This window comes from Micropterus salmoides, unplaced genomic scaffold, assembly GCF_014851395.1.
Source record: "Micropterus salmoides isolate LMB-PRFRI ecotype aquatic unplaced genomic scaffold, ASM1485139v1 Ms_hic_scaffold_6, whole genome shotgun sequence".
Lineage (NCBI taxonomy): Eukaryota > Metazoa > Chordata > Actinopteri > Centrarchiformes > Centrarchidae > Micropterus > Micropterus salmoides.
In genome coordinates, this window is record NW_024044348.1 from 25,429,866 (window position 1) to 25,446,488 (window position 16,623).

A 16,623-nucleotide genomic window follows, 5' to 3' on the forward strand; every position below is an offset into this window, starting at 1 on the left:
TTTTTCCCCCATCATGTTTTTAGTAAAACCTCAACAGGCTAATATAAACACCACCTGGTACTCTGACCTGGTTGGTTCCATGTCAGCATGTAACTCGACACAGTCCTGCGTTGTTCCGTGTGAGGAAGCCGATCGCTCAATCTGCCAGTTTCCTGTGCTGATACCTGCCTGCTGCACCATGAAAGCTAAAGGCTCAGACATGCACTGCAAGGACTGCGTCAAAGTGGCCGTCAGAGTCCGACCGTTCAACAAGGTCCGTAAATATATCATTGATTTCTTATTTTACGCAATTTCTCTGTTCTTTATATGCCCGAAGTTTTCCTAAGTATTTTAATGTCATCACATTCACTGACATATTACTATATGCTGTTATATGTTGTATACTCTGATGGACCCTACCGGTGAGTCAGTAGGTAAAAACTAACATCACACAAGACTTAGCAGGGCAGCCTGGATATTTACCAGTTTATTCACAAACGTGAGGGCAAAACAAGCAGGAATATTTGACTTTATACATTTATTACTATTCTACAGTGGAGGAAGGTAACAGTATCTTAAGTACTGTACTTCTTCCTCTTGAGTATTTCCATTTTATGCTACTTTATACTACTTCACTACATTTTGGACAGTAATTACTAGTTAATTTACAGATTCAGCTGTACATAAAGTTGTTAAAATGAGCCCCACATTTACCGGCTGCAGTTCACATTAATACATTGATAATTACATGCCAATAACAAATGGTAAATGGACTGTACTTGTATAATATTTGTATAATTCTAGTCTTCAACCACTCCAAGTGTTTTACTCTACATGTCACATTCACTCATTCACACATATTCAGGCTACCATGCCAGCTGCTCATCAGATGGAGACATTCAGACACATTCACACTATCTTACCCAAGGACACTTCGACATGCTGACAGGAGCTGAGGATCAAACCACCAATGAGCAACTCTGCATATTGAGTACTATTGAGTATATTTTGATGCTAATAGTAAGATTTTGTTTGCAGGACTTAATGGAGTATTTCTACACTGTGGTATTACTACTTTTACTTAAGTAAAAGATCTGAGAAGACATTAATTAAGTACATTTACTAAAGTACTGTTCTTAAGTACACATTTGAAGTAGGCCTACTTGTACTTATATTGAATATTCTCTTTTCATGCCACTTTCTACTTATTCCACTACATCTCAGAGGGAGCTATTGTACTTTTTACTTCACTACATTTATCTGACAGCTTTAGTTACTATTTACTTTACAAATTAAGATTTTTACACACAAAACATTTGAAACCTTATAAAATGTGTTGTTACAAATTCAACTACCCAACATGCTATCCAGCTGACACGATTATGAGATCATGTAAAACATTTCATTTGGGCTTTGTACTGTTGGTTAGACAAAATGAGCATTGTGAAGGTGCCACTTTGGGCTCTGGGTAATGTGCATTTCTGTGCATTATTTTCAGAATTTAGAAAATCAATTAATGGAGAAAAACATGGGCAGATTAATGCATAATAAGAATAATCATTAGTTGCACTCCGATACAAAATAGTTATACTCATTAATTACAACAGTAATATCCTGTTTCATTAATGCATGAGTAATAATAATAATAATCTAATATACACTGCTCAAAAAAATAAAGGGAACACTTAAACAACACAATGAACAATGAATGAACAACAACAAACTCCAAGTCAATCACACTCCTGTGAAATCAAACTGTCCACTTAGGAAGCAACACTGATTGACAATCAATTTCACATGCTGTTGTGCAAATTGAATAGACAACAGGTGGAAATTATAGGCAATTAGCAAGACACCCCCAATAAAGGAGTGGTTCTGCAGGTGGTGACCAGAGACCACTTCTCAGTTCCTGTGCTTCCTGGCTGATGTTTTAGTCACTTTTGAATGCTGTTAGTGCTTTCACTCTAGTGTTAGCATGAGACGGAGTCTACAGCCCACACAAGTGGCTCAGGTAGTGCAGCTCATCCAGGATGGCACATCAATGCGAGCTGTGGCAAGAAGGTTTGCTGTGTCTGTCAGCGTAGTGTCCAGAGCATGGAGGCGCTGCTAGGAGACAGGCCAGTACATCAGGAGACGTGGAGGAGGCCGTAGGAGGGCAACAACCCAGCATCAGGACCGCTACCTCCGCCTTTGTGCAAGGAGGAGCAGGAGGAGCACTGCCAGAGCCCTGCAAAATGACCTCCAGCAGGCCACAAATGTGCATGTGTCTGCTCAAGCGGTCAGAAACAGACTCCATGAGGGTGGTATGAAGGCCCGACGTCCACAGGTGGGGGTTGTGCTTACAGCCCAACACCGTGCAGGATGTTTGGCATTTGCCAGAGAACACAAAGATTGGCAAATTCGCCACTGGAGCCCTGTGCTCTTCACAGATGAAAGCAGGTTCACACTGAGCACATGTGACAGACGTGACAGAGTCTGGAGACCCCGTGGAGAACGTTCTGCTGCCTGCAACATCCTCCAGCATGACCGGTTTGTCGGTGGGTCAGTAATGGTGTGGGGTTGCATTTCTTTGGGGGACCGCACAGCCCTTCATGTGCTCGCCAGAGGTAGCCTGACCATTAGGTACCGAGATGAGATCCTCAGAGACCTTGTGAGAACATATGCTGGTGCGGTTGGTCCTGGGTTCCCCCTAATGCAAGACAATGCTAAACCTTATGTGGCTGGAGTGTGTCAGCAGTTCCTGCAAGAGGAAGGCATTGATGCTATGGACTGGCCCGCCCGTTCCCCAGACCTGAATCCAACTGAGCACATCTGGGACATCATGTCTCGCTCCATCCACCACAGACTGTCCAGGAGTTGGCGGATGCTTTAGTCCAGGTCTGGGAGGAGATCCCTCAGGAGACCATCTGCCACCTCATCAGGAGCACGCCCAGGCGTCGTAGGGAGGTCATACAGGCACGTGGAGGCCACACACACTACTGAGCCTCATTTTGACTTGTTTTAAGGACATTACATCAAAGTTGGATCGGCCTGTAGTGTGGTTTTCCACTTTGATTTTGAGTGTGACTCAAAATCCAGACCTCCATGGGTTGATAAATTTGATTTCCATTAATAACTTTGGTGTGATTTTGTCAGCACATTCAACTATGTAAAGAAAGGAGTATTTAATGAGATTATTTCATTCATTCAGATCTAGGATGTGTTATTTTACTGTTCCCTTTATTTTTTTGAGCAGTGTATAATAGTACATTTTATACTTTTACTTTAGTAACATTTTCAATGCAGTACTCTTACTTGTAACAGAGTATTTTTAGTGTGTTTGTACTTTTACTTAAGTAAAGGATCTGAATACTGACACACACACACACACACACACACACAACTGATATAATAATACGTTTATAATGAATGGCATTGTTTAATAAATATGAAAGTTTGCCTACTGTATTTTTAATTGTGTTCAGCAACCCCTGACAAACAAAGCCATACTAATAGTACTTTTTACTTTTGATACTTGAATATTTTCAAAAGCAGGTACTTTTGTACTTTTGATTGAAATTTATTTTTTGTATGGATAAATTTAAATTGAAGAGTTCTACTTTTAGTTGAGTAATATTTAGCAGGGCTATCAGGTACTTTTACTCAAATACAGGATTTGTGTACTACTTCTACCAGTGGTTTTCTACAAATAAGATAGCAATACACACATACAGGGTTTAACTTTCAGCAACTGCCTCTTGAGAAAGTAAGTCAGATGATGAGCCGGAGATCCAAATGAAATGTGGTTATGAAGATTACTCGTTTTCTTCTCCTCTTGCTCTATTCAGAGAGAGAGGGATGCCGGCAGCCGCTGTATTGTCTCCATGGTGTCGAGCTCCATCACCATCCAGGACCCGCGTGACTCCCAGAACCGTCGCTTGTTTTGTTTCGACTACGCCTACTGGTCCCACTCCGGCTTCACACGAGACAGCAGTGGCCTCTATGTGCCCGAAGAGCCCGGGGGACGATACGCTGACCAGGTCAGCTCCGAGGCATCCTGGTAGAACAGGCAAAGAATTGGTGGATTCGATCAAGCCAACAGAACAAAGTGAACCCTGTAAAACAAGCAGAATGCATAGCAGAAGATACATCGACACAGTATAATGTAACTTGTAACAATACTGGGTTACAAGTTTGCAGCTTACAAAATATGTGTCCCCAGGACAGTGTGTTCCAGGACCTGGGAGAGGGAATACTGGAGAATGCTCTGCAGGTAGCAATCATACTGTAGTACATACTGTTTAAGTAGAGTTTCATTCACATCGAGATCACAAAGCTCAGCGTTTTTTTGCACCCAAGTAGATATTGTTCTGTGCTAGTTGGCTAAAACAATTTTGAGGTTTGCTAGTATGTTCTAGGCTAATAGTGAACATCCTGAAATGATGTCTGCAGGGTTACAATGCCACTCTGCTGGCCTACGGGCAAACTGGCTCAGGGAAGAGTTACTCGATGGTGGGCTATGGGCCTAACAAAGGCCTAGTCCCTAAACTTTGTGACAGACTGTTTCAGGCCATGAGAGAAAACCAGGATACAAGACAGTGTCAGGTGAGTAGTGGGCGTGGCTGTTTTTGCATCGTCATAATTTATCAACAGGCAGTGTCATGTATGGGTGTGAAAATTCAAAATCTCTTTGTTCTTGGTGTCTACACAGGTCTTTTTCAGTATGTTGGAAATCTATAATGAGCAGGTAACAGATGGGAAAAGCAGCTACTGTCATGTTTCCTGCTGTCTTTTGTCTGTGTTTTTTTGTGTATCATCTTTTATCTCTGGATATTACATTCATTAAGAAGTCACTACTTTGGTAGATGATTGGCATTCCCTCCTTCGATAATCTCTGCATCCTTTCTTTTCTCTCTCTCCTCTCTGTACAGGTGGTTGACCTCCTCTCTCGGGGGTCCCGTACTCCGGGGGGGCTCAGAGTCAGAGAGGAGCAGCAAAGAGGCTTTTATGTGGAGGGTCTCCGAACAGTCCCGTGTGACAACGCACCACAGGTAGAGAATTGGAAGGAGTGTGTGTAAGTATATGGAGGTGGTGGCAGTAGATAAGCCACATGCCATTGGTGTGAGAGACCTGGGTTTAATCCCCCACTATGACACATCCACCAATGTGTCCCTGAGCAAGACACTTAACCCCTAGTTGCTCGAGAGGTGTGCGACCTCTGACGCGTATTGCAATGGTGATGCTTTGGATAAAAGTGTCAGCTAAATGAATAAATGTAAAGTAATGTGTGTATATATATATATATAGAGAGAGAAACGCCTCTATATACAGTAACAGTCCAGGGGAGCTGGATAGATATCTGTCCATGTTGTACACTTAACTCTACAGAGTCTTGACCTGGAAAAAGCTATCAAAAGTTATCAAGTTATCAAAAAAAGAACTGTACTTGTTAGGCACAGTAGTGTCTGAGTGTCCTGCTACAACGGATCTTTAGGGATATTTCAGATCCCTCTTAATGCTGTCTTGGTGTTTTGTATGTTTGTGTTGTATGTAGAATCACGTTAAAGTGCAAATTTTAAAATGTAGGTGGAGCAACTGATGGAACAGGGGACCAGGACCCGAACCACCGCTGCCACTCACATGAACGCCAACAGCAGTCGCTCGCACATGCTCATTATCCTCCAACTCAAACAGGTAGCCTAAGTGGCTCCACATGCTGTGTTTCAGTTTCAGTCCTACATTTAGACGTGTCTGTCCCAGGATCACTTCCGTTAAATTCACACCAACAAAACAAATTTCATTTTATTATTAAAACATTATTTCATACTGTGCCTAAAAATGTCTCATGTCTAAGATGCATGATTTGCATTAATTTACATTTAGCAGTGAAGTTATGTAATTTATCTGCGCATCTACTGGCGTCTGTTTCATCTATGTCAGAAATACTATCTTCAGGTTCTTTAAATGTGTTGTTGGCATTACTGTGACTTCCTGTCAGATCTTTTCCAAAGAGAACATCACAAAGCAGTCCAACATTAACTTGGTGGACTTGGCTGGCAGTGAGCGTCAGCGGTCGTCCGGGTCGGAGGCTGACAGGCTCAAAGAGGGCACAGCCATCAACCTGAGCCTCACCACCCTGGGCAACGTTATCAGGTTGGCCTGGTGTTTGGTTTAATTTAGTTTTTATTCCATTTGGTTCATCAGTAGTTTTTACATCCTCTCCCCTCCTCCAGCTCCCTCGCTGATGTGGCTGTGGGGAGGAAGGTTGTCCATATACCCTACAGAGACTCTGTTCTCACCAAGCTGCTGCAGTCTGCACTGGGAGGCAACAGTCGCACTGTTATGGTAATAGACACTTTATAGAAAGTAGTGCTAACATGCACTGATTTTGCATAATGCCGTATGTAAAATATAGCTTTTGGAAATACACAGTGAACACAGATCAGTGAAGTTATTTCTCATTTTGGACATCAATGAATTTTCAAGATTGCCACGCTGAGCCCTGCTGATATCTGCTATGAGGAGTCTCTTTCAACCTTGCGCTATGCTGAGAGGTACAACAAACCATAATGCAGTGTAACCTATCATGAATTGATAAGGTTGCACACACTAAAACCTCTACAGCAATCACTCACTGTCTTTTCTTTCTGCCTCCTTCCCCTCTCTTTTCTTTCTTCTTGGCCTTTTCACTCTGTTCCAACTGCACCCCATCCACACCCCTCACTCGCCTCCCTCACCTCTTTAGGGCAAAGCGTATCCAGAACCGAGCAGTGGTGAACGAGAGCCCCACAGAGCGTCTGGTCAAAGAGCTAAAGGCCGAGAACACCAGACTGCTGCAACGACTGAGCCGGCTGGGCCAGGAGGGACGCAGAGCTAACGACGAGACCAGTAAGACTCACTTTTAAAATAAAAGAGAATTCAGCAGGCGAGGGTAAGACAGGTCAACGTGTGTGTGTGTGTGTGTGTGTGTGTGTGTGTGTGTGTTCAGAGGAGCTTCGTCAGCTGCTGACCCACAATGAGCTTCAGATCAGAGCCATTCAGACTCTGTGGGAACAACACCTGCAGGAGGCCCTGAAGGACTGGGAGCAACAGTATGCCAACATCACACAGGTGTACACACTTACACACACACACACACACACACACACACACACACACACACACACACATCCACATGCACAATCAGAGATACATGCATGAGTTTGTGAAGTTTCAGATAAGCTTAGGAAAAACATGAGCACAGAAGGTAAATGTACTTGGTGAAGGTTCGTTGTACAAGTACATCTTTATACATGTGGATATTTTTCATCTTTTAATGTTTACTGTCTCTCTGTCCCTCACTATCAGGAGAGGAGGATGATGCAGATGCATCCCTACATCCTGAACATCAACGAGGATGCTCAGCTGTCAGGGGTGGTCAAGCTTTTCATCCAGGAGGGTACGTCTGTCTGCACAACTCTCTTTATATTAAAAATAAATATCTCACTCTCTGACTCTCAGCTTAACCCACATTCTGTCAGACCCATTGCTACAGTTTTCAGCGTGCTCATTACCACTCATTACCACTGTTTTGTGTTCCAGGCGAATGGGACATCGGCTTGTGTGACTCTTCCCCAAGATCCATCTCTATCAAGGGCTTAGGGTGAGAACTCATCACATCAAGATCACATCAGGGAACAATAAAACATCACAAACCCAGACCAAGTAAAGTGAGAGTATCTAAAAGTGGGTGTAAATGGTGATGCTGGGAGAGGCTGCAGGTCCTGGAACCCTTTTAAAAAGAAGCAAGTGAAGAAAATCACATGTAAATGAGTGTAGTTTTGTCTGGAACTTGAGTAATGTTGAGATGCAAGTATCACTCAATCCAATTTTGTATCTGAGCTTATACACACTCATTTATGTATGTGTGTTTTTGTGTGTCAGGATCCAGGAGCGTCATGCTGTGTTCAGGAACGAACAACGGCGGGTAACACTGACCCCGCTGGCAGGGTCAAAGCTCATTGTCAATGGCAATGCTGTCTCCCAGACAACTGAGCTGCAGCACCTGGTGGGTCTCCACACACACGCACGCACACACACACACACACACACACACACAAACTTTATGATAGGGCTGTGTGACATGTGTGTTACTGTACACACACACAAAGCATTTCCCTCTTTTAATCTTTTGTCTCCCTCTAGGACCGCCTCATTCTCGGTTCCAACTGTACCTATCTATTCATTGGTTATCCCTCTGAGAGGGGTGGTGATGACTGGAGCCGTTACGACTACGACTACTTCCAGTCTGAACTGGCTGCCGCTGAGGGCATCCACCTGGGTGAGCAGGGTGATCATTAGCTGTAATTAAAGTGTAATTTTGGAAGGAAACTTGTTAGATATTTTTTATGCGTCTGTGTTTAGGTGAATCCTGTGCTGGCTCCAGTCAGACTGACCCCAGTCTGCTGGCCGTCTTTTACGACTACATCAAACTGATGCCCATGGTGGCTGAGGCCAATCAGATGAGCCAGGAGCTGAACAAGGTAGCACAGATTCACTCCCACTGACCTTCTATGTTAAATGTTTTTTTTGTTTTTTTGGTTAATACTGGAGGCAGTTATGTCGGTAAATAAAATAACATAAATATATCTTTTGTTTTTATTGTCTCATGTGGTCATGGTTATGTATTAACAATTGATAAACACCTGCTCTTTACTGTGTGCTGTGTTTCTAGGGGGTGGAGTTTAAGTTGGAAATCAAGAATCTGGCACTGTCAGATTCAAAAGGCCACGATCTGGAGAAGGAGATTGTTGTCAGAGTCACTGTTATGGGAAGAAAACAGGTTGGGCTGTCTGTATTTTTCTTTCTGTCTCTCACGTACACTAAATCATAAGGTTTTAATAATCCCAATTTCAGTTGAGGTTTGAGTTCAGGTCTTGTATTTTTGTTTCACTCCCTTCCCAGGTATGGATGTGGTCCAAGGCCAAGTTTGTGAACCGTAAATTCCTGATGGAAGACGTCTACCAGCAGCATCAGGCTGAGAAGAGCGGAGACAATGTAATGTTAGAGACCATTTACAAATCAATCATGTTCATTTTCAGCACAGACTAAAAATTATTTCAAAACCTAAACAAAACAAAAATTTGCCAAGTATAGATGTATAAGGGATTTGCTGACGTGTGTATTTTGTACTTACTTTATTGTGTTTCTGCTTGAAATCATTTAAATCTGTGATTAGAGAGAAACATTAAAATAAGTGAAAGGTGCATGAGAGGAGACAATAATATATACCACAATCATAGAGAGGATCATCTCACTGTGCTTTTCAACTGCGGCTTGATGGAATGAGTCTTAGTAAATCTACAATCAAAATACAATACAATGTCAGCACAGTCAAAACAAGCTAGCTTTACCATTAACGTGCTTACAAGTCAGAGGAAAAACTTTTTTGAAATTTGACTTGCCCTCAGAGACTAGAGGGGCTGTCTGCAGCTGCGTTACCCAGAGATAAAGACCCGTTCTGGGATCCTGTGGAGCCTCTGCTCCTGGGGACTGCTCACCTCTGGCTTCAGTCTTTGGCCTTCCGCATCCCCCTGGAAGAGCAACTTGAGGTACACACACAGATATACTGCATACACACACACATGCACACGTCTCTACTTTGAGAGAGTTTGTTTGATTACCTCTGTCTGCAGGTGCTGGGTTCAGAGGGCACAGAGGAGGCCATTCTACAAGCACAGCTGGTTCCCTGCACTTCCACGGGACTGTATGTAGCACACACACACACACACATTGTGAATAATGTAATAAACATATAGATATATTAGTAAATAATCTTTCTCACCTTCCAGCCCTCTGGGGGAGGATGACATTATGATCGACCCGTCTGAGTTACTGGGTCGACGACTGGACTTCCAGCTGGTTCTGGAACAGTGTTGTGGCCTCCGCTGGATCAGAGAGGCCCGCAATAGAGGGGTCCAAATTGGGTGAGGCATATGGGGCTACATGTGGAGGCATGGGAAGCACTGAGTGGAGTTTGAAATACTGGGAGGATGCTGATAATTCCTACAATAAATGATAGCCCAGGAACTGGAGGTCAAGATAAGATATAGCAGAAGATATGTGGGGAACATGTAGGTCATCAATGACTTTAGCGTTTATTGGAGACGAGACACATTACAGAACTGTTCAAGGACTAAGAGTGAAGTGTCATGATAGACTGGGATAATCACTGTCCTCTTGACTCGTACGGCCAGAAGTTAGATACTGTACTTTGTTGTCCTTTGTTCTTCCTCTTCCCTCACTGTCTCAGTTTCAGGTTGTTTGACTGCTGCCAGTCTCTGTACACTCCGGCCGTGTGGCACAACGTCAACCCTCTGTTGGATCACAGAGTTCACTTTGCCTCCTTGCACACCTCCCAACGTCTGCTGGACTACCTGCAGAGCAGCGCTGTAGTGCTGGAGCTCTGGGGCCTTCAAGGTGAGGATGAAGAGATGGATGGATGGATGACTGGGCAAGACTCTTTGTGTGGGTCCAGCAGGTATATAGGAAACTTACTGAGGCCTCCAGCTCACAAGGTTCACTAAATGTTCCCCACAAAACATGCATGTAAAACAAATACATTTTGTTATGAATGCTTTATTTCACAGCATCACACTGCTGTATTATCTCATTTCACAGCAGCAGCCCAAAATGACAGTTGCCTTTTTGCCTCCCTCAGACTTGCAGAGAGGAGTTGGAGTGGGATGAAATTGTCATCTTGCACCCTAGTTAGAAACTTTTTATTTTATTTCATGCTCGAGTAATTAATATAAATGTACAACAGACAAAAGTATCATTGAAGCTCCTGTTTCAGAGGGTTGTACTGGCCTGATATCATCTCTAGAGGGAGTGAGGATGACTACAGAGGGCGTATTTATCATCGAGGAGGCAGACCCAGCGGACACTGCAGTGAGTTTGATGTAGAGTTTGTATTTCTGTGTCAGCAATGATCTTTCACTGTGACACGTTTCTGAAGCTAATATACAAAACTATGGAACAGACACATAATACATTAAGCATTTAACTAACTGCAAGATAAGTTATAAGACAGCAGAATTGTAAAATCATAGATTTCAGCAACTGTAATATTTGGTTCTTCCAGTAGGACTTAATGAGAAATTCCTGGCAACTTGAGTGTGTGTGTGTTGTGCAGCCTGTAGACTCTGCAGAGCTCAGCTGTTCAGTGAGAGCTCTTCAACAGGACTTGGAAGAGCTGAAGAGTGTTAATGCTTCACTGAGAAAAGAAAATCATAGTCTGAGAGAACAACTCAACACAGCCAGGAATGGTAACTGAAACATACATACACACCAAGATCAGGGTCAATATCTTGTTAATTGATTACTACATTTTACATTACAAATAGACAGACAGGATTTACAGATGTTTCACGGCACAATATTTACATTCCTAAAATTTTTAAAGATTTTATGATATCATTGATTAATGCATTCTTTCTCTCACACACCTTTCTCCCTCTGGGTGTTAGGTGGGGAGAGCGTGCGTGGTCGCTTGGTGCGTCCCAGCTGTGATGCAGAGTTTGCTCGTGCTCTCAAGGTTTTCTACCACAGCATGACTTCAGTCAGGGGTCAGCTGCAGCGCCTGCGCAGACATAGGCCCAGTGTACGTATCCCCTTCTGTGTGCAGCATTAGTGAGCATTACTAAAATAAGGCCTCCTGATTATAGTTAATCAACAGTGGATCTATAGAGAACACTACACGATTCAAAAGAAGTTTTAATAAGATTCCTGTGAACTCGCCACATTAACTTGTGAGGATTTTAATAACTTACCTACTTTGGTTTCATCAAAACCAGCTGTAAAAGAAACGTCTGCAAACCAGACAGGAAAGGCATGTTTAGGTTGTGGAATTTACAGTCAGGGCTACAGTGAGACACCTGTGTTTGTAATGATTAATTTTTGGAAAAGTCCCAAGTAGAATTAAGAGTCAGTTGCTAGTGTGAATCCGTAGTGTATACTGTGCACGTGTATGGTTATCTGTTGAGGTTAGTTTTGAGGTTGTGTGTTCCTGTTGTTTTCAGGAGGAGTCTGACCTGCTGGGGCTCAGACTGTTTGTGGATGAGCAGAGTCGTCTCCTGAGGGACTTCTCGGAGCAGCTGGAACAGAGCGTCTCCACACTCAAACAAGATGTAGCCGCCATCGTCCGCCGGAAACGAGAACGTTCAGGAATCTGGTCTTGACCGAGACTTGTTTACAGATTTTCCAGAGTAGATGAATGTCTCTGGTCATTCCACATTTTACAACACTGCAGATATTTCTCCATTAAGTGTGTATAGGTTGAATTCTTGCTGTTTGTAACATTGTGTTGATTAACATTAAGCCATTAGTGAAACCGGCTTAAGAAATGTGTTCACAGAACTGAACTAAGAGATACTTTAAACCTTTTTTTTAACGTAAATTTAAAGGAGTAGTTATATTAAGAAATCAAGGAAAACTGCCCAATTGTTCTACAACTACCAAAATATCTTAGTAGAGCTTGTCATATGGACGCTCATTCTCCTGTTTTCTTCTTGGCAGAGTTATTCCCACCAAACCTGGGTAAATGCAATGGAAACTCTGGAAAGGTTACGAAGCATGTTATATTCTGTTTGATGTACAAGATGGGTCACATTTGTCATTTGACACAGCTGGATTTCTTTTTATCTGAAGGAGCAGAAGTTAACTTTTTTCAGTAAAAGAGAGGGTACTCAGATGTCTTCATCTCTACACAGTCACCAGGCGAGGTAGCAATGTTAGTCAGTACATTATGCAAGTATAGTATTAACATAATAACAAAAGTACTTAAGTCTATAAAAAGTTTATTAGACTGCATGTAAAATAAGTCATTACAGTCCCAAATAAATTAAAAGGCAAATACAAGTCAAGTTTCAGAATTCACAATATTGTTATGTTTTTTGGACCATCATTGATAATGTATATTTTCAAGCAACTGCAGTTCACTGTATGACATCAGAAATCAAGGAGAAAGGAAAGTTCCTCTTCCTCATGTCTCACTGTGGCAGACAGATCATAGACAAGAATGAGATATCTAATAGCTGAAAAGGAGAGATTTCCTCTTCAGTTAAATGACAGTGTTTACCACAGCATGTCTCATTTTAATGTCCAGTTCAGAGGTAAAAAATTCTTTATGTTTGTAAGCAGTCACAAATTGCAAGAGTACAGACAGTTGCTGTAGGTCCAAAAAAAGACAGGTGCGGGCACATTTTACAGGAGAGGCAGAAGGCAAATATGAGGCAGATTAGTCAGCGGATGGGACAGAAAGTCTATGTACAACAGACATGCAGACATGTTGAAAGAAGGAAGTTAGTCATGAGAAACCTAAAACAGGTATAGACAGACAGGAGGGGAGAGGCAGCAGTGAAAGGCCAGAGAGCTACGTATACGTGAACTGAAGAGGTAGACAGAAAAAATCCAACTGTGGGAAGGACAGACAGCTACAGATATATCAACTGATGTGTCTGTACGAGAGAGTGTGTGTGTTAGAAGGCAGAAGCCATGAGTCAATTGAAGTCTGATTTGGGTAAAATTTTACAGAAGTTCAGATTCTTCAGAAATAAGCACCAACATTAAGCGATTTTTCGTGTGTGAGTTTCCAACATTTTTTTTTTTACTTTACAAAAAGCACCCAATAGTGTGCCTGTGTGTTTGTGCAGGTACAGAGAAGGCCAAGGGTACAGGTGAGGTAGGTTAATTGGGTCTTCAGGGACTGGAGGGGAAAAAAACAAACTATAGAAAAACATGTACAATAAACACTTCCTGTAACATTTACTTAAACGTAAAATAATGCCGGAGAAAATGTAGCAATGCGCAGTAAGCAACGGTTTCTTTTTCTCAGTTAAACTGCCAATTGTCTGCACCTCTTTGGGTAAGTCAGAGTTCTATGTCTGAACAACACAACACAACAAACATGAGTAAAGAGCATGTACAGTAGCAGTTTAGGTATATATCAAGTACAGTGGTGAAAATTACATTAGGAAAAAACACTTCCTCTCAAAGATCAACAGTTCAGCCTCATGTATGCAACAAATTTTAAAATAAAAATTGACGCTGTTATCGGTTTTCATTTTTAAATTGCATTCCTGTCTTTGCAGCCATGAGGCTTGAGTGCAGTGACTGACACATACCTGAATTTGTGTTACAATATTCTGGTTATTAGCTAACCTTTATCAGTATTTATTCTATTTATTTCCTAGACTCTTTGACGTAGATTGGCTGACAACTGACTGAACATGAAATTGTTCAAAAAGTAAACTCTCACCGTGCTTGTTTCCAAAGCTGCCTTTTTTAATCTGTCAGGCTAATGCCTCTATGCAGAAATGTCACTGCTAAAATGGTTTTGGGAGGCACAAAAAGCAGTCTGAGCTGGAATAAATGTGAGTGTGTGTCTAAGTGCACACATGTTATTCCGGCTCATTTTGCCCGAACGTGTCCCTGTTATATCTCCATCTTTCTGACTCTGAAACCCTTTTACATTCTGGGTTACACAAGTTTTCATCTTTCAGCTCCCTCCATCACACTTTCTGTTCACCACTGGAGGAGAGAAGTTTAAAACATATATGACCACTTGTGTCTCTATTCACACTCGCTTGCGCGCACACACACACACACACACACACACTGAAGCTTTCAGCAGCAGAGAGACAACTTTCACAGTATAAAAAATATTTCACTAAATCACAGAGAGGTCCACGATTTCACATAAAGCCCATATTTGTCGGCCTCTGAAGCCACATAAAGATAAACATCATTCATTAAGAGCTGCAGTCCACAAACAAGGACTGGGAATAATCAAGTCTCAGTCAGACTGAAATAAGTCATATTTTGTCGGACATTACCAAGAGAGTGGGCAAACCAGTTAAGATTGTTACAAAAGCAATCCTCTGCAGTGTTCACATATTTAATAATATTTACGTAGGTCCTGCAAGATGGTAATAGATCAGGATTTGGAAATAATGCCACCATAAGACTGGTCACGCTGCTCTCAAGACCAAACTGGTGCCCAACCTTCAAATCCAGGATCTAATTATACAGAGTCCACCTGTAAGAAACAATTTCTGTGTGTGTGTATATATATTTCATTCTTGTCCACAGTACGACAACTCCTCCTCAGTGTTTCCTGCCAAATGCTAGCTCTGGTTTACCGGAGCACAACCAAAAAGATCCCTGAATAATGTCACCATCACAGATGTCCCCAAACGTCTGAGGATATTTATTCTGGATGGCCCAGCCTGTTTGAGTCAAGCATTCAGGAGTCAACTGCCGTGTAAATTCAAATAATTAAGTAAACAAACTTGGCCCAGCTGACAGTCAAACTTCACTGTATCTATGACAGATCAGTCAAGTTCATAAACTGAACTGTGTTAGCCTTTAGCCACTATGCTAACAAATGATCGGCAAGGAACTTACACCAAAAAATCACCACCACAGCACTTGTACATTGTCCATCTTCATAGAGGATAACACTTCCACACTAAACAGACAGGTGTGTGTCTGCTGGGGGCAAAACGTTCTTTAAAAGGTCATTGACAGCATCCTTACAATAACTTCCTGTGAAGGTTGTTGTTCTTCTCAGGCGCTGGTGCCTTCATTTTCAGCAGCTTGGCTGTCACTTGCTGTTGTTCCGTGGGTGATGAGGGTAGGTGGGGCCTCGGACACGTCTCGCTGGCTGCCATGCCTTGAATGGCCGCCTATCTGATGGAGGCTGCTGTGAGTGGAGAGCGGGTGGTCGAGATGTGGCATGCTGCCATGGAAACTGCGCTCCTCTGTACCTCTGTAAACCATAGTATCACTCCTGAGAGAGGAAGATGAAGACATGAGACAGGGAGGAGAAACAAGGAAAGAAATATTTAGTTTCATGTAATTCACAACTTTTGACAGACAGGAAGTCATGTTTTCCTGTTCTACCTGTCGTCACGAGTGCGGCGCAGGCTGCCATGGTAGCTGGCCTTGCTGTGGATGCTGCTGGCCTTACTCCTGGTGGAGGTGGGGTGGCCATGGTGAGTTCTGACCGGTTCGTCAAGGTCGTCTAGGACAGCCAAGTGGGTGGAAGAGGCATGGGTAGAGGTGCCCTACAGGAGGATGAGAGGTCAAACAGATGTAATAACTACTTCCAATAAACTAATTTCAAAGTTAATAATAGTTAATTTACAACATTAAAAACTGTTTATATTCTGTATCTGCTCATTCTATTCATTGCCTCAGTGACCTCAGAGACATACTGTGCACAGTCTGCTTCAACCATCAATAATAAAGTTCATAAAGTTCAAATCAATAAAATCAAATTGTACAGTTCCTAAATGCTTATTTTATGAAGCATTCCTTAATAATTACTTATGTCAACAGGGTTATTTAACATAATCAGAGTTCATATTAGGTAGACTGATTATGCAACGCGCTTGCTGTTTAGAGTTGACAGAAAAATCTTACTTTATGTTAAGATTTACGTTAGCTAACCCAGGCCGTCTTGTTACATAAAGCTCTGGACTCTACTTGGATTTTGATAGTTTAAAATGTAATTTAGTAAAAACCTTCCATGTGGCATATGTTGAAAGTAGATGCCCACTTCCCAGTGGGAAGAGGAAGTGAGTGAGTATTATTTAGCCTGGTGAGCTAATGGACAGTAATGGA

At 42.3% G+C, this 16,623-nt stretch overlaps 2 protein-coding genes across 3 annotated transcripts in view; one reads left to right on the top strand and one right to left on the bottom strand.

Annotated features, from left to right (window-relative positions):
• The first annotated feature begins 3,816 nt into the window (after positions 1–3,816).
• Positions 3,817–12,855, top strand: kif28 (kinesin family member 28). The gene is made up of 26 exons (XM_038702121.1): positions 3,817–3,998; positions 4,181–4,231; positions 4,411–4,563; positions 4,670–4,705; positions 4,890–5,009; positions 5,545–5,652; positions 5,957–6,111; positions 6,192–6,303; positions 6,445–6,512; positions 6,704–6,846; positions 6,947–7,068; positions 7,306–7,396; positions 7,540–7,600; positions 7,882–8,005; positions 8,143–8,278; positions 8,362–8,480; positions 8,672–8,779; positions 8,902–8,994; positions 9,408–9,548; positions 9,633–9,703; positions 9,789–9,923; positions 10,250–10,416; positions 10,793–10,887; positions 11,132–11,264; positions 11,466–11,599; positions 12,018–12,855. The coding sequence occupies exons 1-26, from the start codon at positions 3,843–3,845 to the stop codon at positions 12,174–12,176; spliced, it is 2,991 nt and encodes a 996-aa protein (XP_038558049.1). The 5' UTR covers positions 3,817–3,842; the 3' UTR covers positions 12,177–12,855.
• The window catches only part of LOC119890736 (frizzled-3-like), a 33,727-nt gene continuing 29,881 nt past the window's right edge, over positions 12,778–16,623 (bottom strand). For both annotated transcript variants that reach the window (XM_038702119.1, XM_038702120.1), the window contains exons 10-11: positions 15,901–16,064; positions 12,778–15,787 (exon numbers count right to left, since the gene is read on the bottom strand). In XM_038702119.1, coding sequence (XP_038558047.1) covers positions 15,565–15,787; positions 15,901–16,064 — 387 coding nt within the window. In that variant the 3' untranslated portion in view covers positions 12,778–15,564. The remainder of the gene's footprint in view (positions 15,788–15,900; positions 16,065–16,623) is intronic.

Bases quoted from the DNA above. Each gene is read 5' to 3' on its own strand.
- kif28 (XM_038702121.1), top strand. From the start codon at position 3,843: ATGGTGTCGAGCTCCATCACCATCCAGGACCCGCGTGACTCCCAGAAC. The intron at 6,847-6,946 runs GTAAGACTCACT...GTGTGTGTTCAG, and splicing joins CAGAGCTAACGACGAGACCA to AGGAGCTTCGTCAGCTGCTG. The intron at 7,069-7,305 runs GTGTACACACTT...CCTCACTATCAG, and splicing joins AGTATGCCAACATCACACAG to GAGAGGAGGATGATGCAGAT.